This window comes from Drosophila willistoni, chromosome 3R, assembly GCF_018902025.1.
Source record: "Drosophila willistoni isolate 14030-0811.24 chromosome 3R, UCI_dwil_1.1, whole genome shotgun sequence".
Classification (NCBI taxonomy): Eukaryota; Metazoa; Arthropoda; class Insecta; order Diptera; family Drosophilidae; genus Drosophila; species Drosophila willistoni.
The window spans coordinates 3281295-3287398 of record NC_061086.1 but is presented as its reverse complement, the minus strand read 5'-3'; the positions used below and the strand labels follow the sequence as shown (position 1 = coordinate 3287398).

Below are 6104 nucleotides of genomic sequence, written 5' to 3'. Positions count from 1 at the left end.
TAAAGATAGTTGCCTTTGCTTGGCTACCTGCATCTGATGGTGCTTCCACATTGCTTACAGTTAGAGTGACTTGCGCTTCAATTGAGATAAGCCTGCGCTTGGCAGTTATGTCATTCTTCTGACCACTGTCAATGGAATGGTCTTTGATTAGTTGCCATTTTAATTAAAATCGTTAAGAAAGATACTGATCCACATCCACCAGCGGAATCGGTGTCAAAAGAGAGTTCTCTGCCATTGACAAATGCTGTGGGATTAACCCGAATATTCAGCGACCATTATTCGTCATTTATATATGTTTGTCTATGCAAATGAGTTGCCAACCAAATGGCTCGAGGTGGTAAAGCACTAAAACCTATACATTGAATAATTTTGACCATTCGACATGCTTTAATTGGGACAAAAATGAAACTGGGAAATGTAAACAGTAAACACTTTATAAAAAAACAGCTAAACAAAGTCTTTAAAGTCTTTAAATTGTCTGTAAATATGTAAAAATAAACATCAAATACGAAACGGGTTAGTTTCTAGTAAGACTGGATGACTGATAAATGAACACTCATCCAAATATATACGCTTGCATAAATAAATCTCCATTCAATTCGAATAGAAATGCCTGCAGGCCACAGCAGGAGCCACTGAAATGCCAAATGGAAATTTATGTGCAATTCAACCGATAGCCATGTCCATGTTGCAGTAAGACCACAGCCAGATTCAGATTTGTTTATTGGCCCACTAAAACGACTGACCCACAACATTAAATTGTAATTTGAGTGGGACATACATTTCTTTCGGGTCCGCTTGGGTTCTTCTCTGGCTGTAAGTCGACCAGATTTAGAGTAATTAAATTGTTTGGCTTTCTGTTACCATTTATGGCTAACAATTCACACACAGAGTGTGAGGGGAAGAAATCTTCAATCACTGTGTCGATGTTATTGTAACGATGACCAGAACATGACTTCAATCAGTTTTCCCCCATTTTATCCCTGTGCGTGTTCTAACGCTTAAGTGGCGTCATTTGAATTCCTAGATATGCCTTCATGTGCGTGAGCCAGTCACCTGGCAGCTTTGGTCCGTGGCATCATCGAGTAAATTGATTTTGCATTAGAGGCGATTACTTTGTAATTCTTTTGCAATTAATCAAGTCCAAGTTCGTGGGCTTGCCAAGATCGCTACCTTAAACCCATTATTAAGGTTTAACTGTAACTGCAACTGCAATTAATTACAAGATAAGCATGAAAGGCAACTGAAATGCTAATTAAAAACCAAGCTACCAAATCATTTCTTCATTTTGCAGATGCAACCACCACGGTCAATGACAAACAGACGGCGAGTCAGCATGACTACGACAAAGACCATGGCTGTTCTACTGGCTCTAGTGTTGCTGCTTGTGGATGCGGATAGTGCGGAGGCATCACGCAAGCTACTGCCCAAGCGGCCGGTAAAACCGTTCAAGACATTTCCGCGCAACAATGCAACACCTATACCGGCAATACCAGCTGTAGCAGCATCGGCAGCAGCAGCGGGAACCCCGGTAACGACGCCCCCGGCCAACGGAAGCGAGCTACCAAAACCGTTGACGCTGCAATCGAACGAGCCAGCGGAAGCTGCAGCACCTGCCAGCGCTGAGACCAAAGCCGATGATCTGTCCATGACTTTGGCTCCAACGGCAACGCCATTGGGCGCCCTGATGGATGAGGACTGCGAGCCGGATATGATTGGCTTTGAGCTTATAACAGGGTGAGTGTCACCGTCACCTCGTCGATCCTCATAAATCTTAATTGCTGCAATTAGGTATGGAGGGTAGCAGGGACAACATCGCCAACAACTGGCACATAAATTATGCGGCATCGTCTGTTCGCACATCGTAAAAAGTAGCCTTTTTTGCGAGGGTAGCTTGATGACATTTGCCGAAACGACTGCTAAGCATACTTGTAGAATTTGTTGTTGTCGAATATACAATAGGAGTAGGAGCCGCAAGTGTCTAAGCCACCCACTTGATAGAGCGGAGAGCAGAAACCTGTTGCAATGGACATATAGAAAGAAATTTATGTGCGTTACTTTATCTAATCCCAATTGCCATACAGGTACGTGCTGTCTGCACCATCGAAACAATTGGAAACGCTGCCTGGCACTCTGATGCTGACCGACTGCTTGGAGGCTTGCCAGGGCAATGAATCTTGCAGCGCTGTTAATTATGAGACGGGTCTTTGTGTCATGTTCCGCAGCACAGCCGATCAGCTGCCAGGTGAGTGGGCCATGATCACGATCTGCCTTTGCCCCTAGATTGCCTGTAAGTTCGCTCTTACCCCTCATCTCTATACCTCTTTGATGCCAATGCACAGGTTCACTTTCGCGGTCGCAATACCCCGTTTTCACCGTTTACGCACAGAAATCATGCTTTGGAGTACGTCCCTGTTCGAAGGCTTGGTGCATTGATCGCGTGCAGGGCTACCGTCTGCCTGAGCGCGCCAAGGCCAGCCAAAGCGTGGCCACGAGACGCGACTGCATCGAGTTGTGCTTGGGCGAAACGGAGTTCACCTGTCGGTAAGTGCTGATCCCGTTACAACAATCCACAAAGCCGCCCAGATCCTCCTAGTCCATGCACTATCTTCTATTCCACTCTTTTATTTTCTTTTCCTCTCTTTGCCTCTCGGGGTTCTTGCTAAAGATCGGCCAACTACTATTCACATTCTGGCCTGTGCGAGTTGTCTGATATGGATCGCATTACGCTGTCAGATGAGGCAAACATCGCGGCGTACGATGGCGCCGACTATTTGGAAAACAATTGCGCCGAGGAACCAAGCAAGCTGTGTGAGTTCAAGCGTATATCAGGTCGCATCTTAAAGACCGTGGACTCCGTGCATCAGAATGTACAAAGCATTGACGACTGCCGTGACCTTTGCCTGACGGCTCCCTTCCGCTGCCACTCCTATGACTACAGTGAGACCGGTGAGCATGTTTGCCGCCTTTCGCATCATAGCCGGGCAACACTGACTGACTTATCGGAACCTTATCTGAGTATTGAGGAGGCAGCTACCTATGAACAGTCGGCTTGTTATAATGTTTCGATCGATTGCCGTTCTGGGGAGATGATCACCAAGATTCGGACATCCAAGCTCTTCGACGGCAAGGTCTACGCCAAGGGTGCGCCAAAATCTTGTGCTGTAAATGTGAACAACTCGCTAGAGTTTGATCTCCGCATGCGTTACAACGATTTGGAGTGCAACGTGCGTCAGAGCGCCTATGGACGGTACATGAATGACATTGTCATCCAACATCACGATATGATTGTGACCTCCTCCGATTTGGGGCTGGCGGTATCCTGTCAATATGATTTGACCAACAAGACTGTGGTAAACAATGTGGACCTGGGTGTTACTGGGGAAATCGAATCCACTCTCAGCGAGGAGATCATAGTCGACTCTCCAAATGTTATCATGAAGATTACTGCCCGCGACGGCAGCGATATGAAACGCATCGCAGAGGTCGGAGACCCACTGGCACTGCGCTTTGAGATCGTTGATGCTAACAGTCCATACGAGATCTTTGTCCGCGAACTGGTGGCCATGGATGGTACTGACAGTGCAGAGATCACGCTCATCGATGCCAACGGCTGTCCCACGGATCAGTACATTATGAGTGCCATGCAAAAGATGGTCAGCAATCGCAAGGTGCTGCTCTCACAGTTCGACGCCTTCAAGTTCCCCTCCTCGGAGCTGGTGCAATTCCGCGCCTTGGTCACGCCCTGCATACCGCGTTGCGAACCGGTTATCTGCGACAATGATGAGAACGGTGAAGTGAAGTCCCTGCTGTCTTATGGACGTCGCAAGCGTTCGGTGTTGAATGGCACCGATGGCGGTAAGTGTACGGTTATTTCTGGCCAGGGCTGGAGAAGATGGATAGTCTTCGGCAAAACATCTGAACGTATCTAAATGTGGAACTGATGGATAGAAAATAGATCCTTTTGCTCTGATTCCAATCGATCATTGATCACTATACTCTCGAGGTCTCTCTAATCTCTTTTTCCAGCCCTGGCTTTTTGAGAATGGCTCCCACAGAACATATTTCATTTCTTGTTATTTCTTCTGCCTGCTACCTCTTCACAGTTGAGCTGGCCATTAATTCGGAACGCCAAAAACGTGATGTGAGTCATCAGGCGGCGACCGATGAGAACATTTTGCTAGTGCAATCGATACAAATCACCGATAAGTTTTCCTTCAATGGCGCCGATGCCGGCAAGAGCGGTGAGCCCACCGATGGTCTCGGCAAATTGCAACTGGAACTGGGCACCAAAACGGACACTTGTATAAACGGCTATGGTAAGTTAGTTTGCGATTGCAGGTTGCATTTGAATGGATGGGCATGGGCATGGGTATGGGTATGGGCATAGGCAGGGTTAGGCAGGCACCGTGTAGCACAGTGGCAATCCAGTTTGAGTTTGGGTCTGTGCTTGTGTCTGGGGTTTGGTATCACAACCATGGCGAATTGATTTGCACTAATCGCGTGCCTGTCGAGACTGAACTTACCGACTGAGTGCCCAGCTAATTAAATTAGTTGGTATATTTCTTGGGCAAGCATTTTACAACTCTATTTCCAACAGGCTTCATAATTGCTGGTGCGCTCTTTCTGCTGCTCCAGCTGACGGTCATTGCTGTTTGGGACAATATACAAAAGCGCGCGTTACACAAGCGATAAACGAATGGCGGACTAAACTGAAGAAATTCAGGCTAGAGAAATGGAAGATGATGGAAGCAGGAACAGGAGGACGGAGATGGAAATGAAATTGCAGATTGATACGAAGAATATGTGGAAGAGAAAGAGGAACAATAAGCAACTAGCATGAAATTCTTATAGCTCTTAAAAACTTAGCACCGCTCATAATCTAGTTAGTAGCTGTACAAGGAAAAGCTCTTCCCTTTTGAGATGATTGCACTTGAAAGTCATTGCGAGCAGAGCTGCCAACGTCAACCCACACGAACCAAGTCAATGACTGATGGGGGAGAGCCCTCCCAACAACTGTAGCTTAATATCTATATATGCTCATATACCATCTAGGTGTCCCTCTATAAGACTTACTACTAAGACTACTCTAAATACGTCTACACACTATCAACTTAAGACTTAACAAAAACAAAAAAAAAAAAAACTATGAAAATACAAGCTCCTTAGTCGTAGTGCGAAACCATTCAAACCTCTTAAGCGAGCTGCGAGACTGACTGACAGACACTGACACTGGCCAAAATGCTCGTTTAAGAGGTTTGACTGTCTACATAAATAAAAACCTAATACTATGCCTATGCTAGGCCTAATGCAATTAATAACAACAACTATATGAATAATATGTAACAAGAGACAAACTTCAGATGCTATAAAAAGTAAATAAACGTACTAGAAAATATCCGTATCCATTTTCTTTTCTTTACTCTCTCGTCTTGGTGGGGCAAATTTACCTGTCGATGTCAATTGGTTGGGCAACGGCCTGATTAGACCTAACAAGGCCAATGCGCCAACCTCAAGTAGGTCTTCGGGCTATATACTTGTGGAATCGTTGTTGATTTTGGTCTAATCAACGTTGATGCAAATCAATCAAGAGCAGCGTTTACATCCAACTCAAACTGCACATACGAAAGGTGGCTGAAAATTGGCCAAGTGAAACCGAATCGACTGTAAGTAAAAGCCAAAGCAACGAGCCAGTAAAAGTGACAAACTAATTGGGCGAGAAAAAGAAGGTAACGAATTGCAAGTAAACAACTTCATTAACTTGATTTCACCTGGATAAGCAAATGAAGCAGTCACAAAGGGAACTCCAATCGGGGCCAGTTTAACCACTTACATGTGTCCAAAAACGAACCAAATGAACGAAAAGAAAACAAAAGTAAGTCATTTGTATTGTTTTACTTTACAGAGTTCAACAACTGTATTGAAAGCGAAACAAGGAGTATAGAGTAGCTAACTAATTGCTGGATAACGTTAGTTTTCACAAATTTTGGATCAATCAAAGTTATGTTGATTATATCGACATGTTAGGTATATGCATGTGTGGGTAATTACTGTATTAAAAGAAAAGTTTTTAGTGAATTATTTGCATTGTTGGTGAATACGGA

General features: G+C 44.9%; 1 protein-coding gene across 1 annotated transcript; it reads left to right on the top strand.

Moving 5' to 3' along the window:
• Positions 1-1301: 1301 nt before the first annotated feature.
• LOC6650695 lies at positions 1302-5350 on the top strand. Its single transcript, XM_002072706.3, has 6 exons — positions 1302-1737; positions 2085-2245; positions 2343-2544; positions 2669-3858; positions 4107-4319; positions 4601-5350. Exons 1-6 carry the CDS (start codon positions 1313-1315, stop codon positions 4693-4695), a joined length of 2286 nt encoding a protein of 761 aa, XP_002072742.3. The 5' UTR covers positions 1302-1312; the 3' UTR covers positions 4696-5350.
• The last annotated feature ends 754 nt before the right edge of the window (positions 5351-6104 follow it).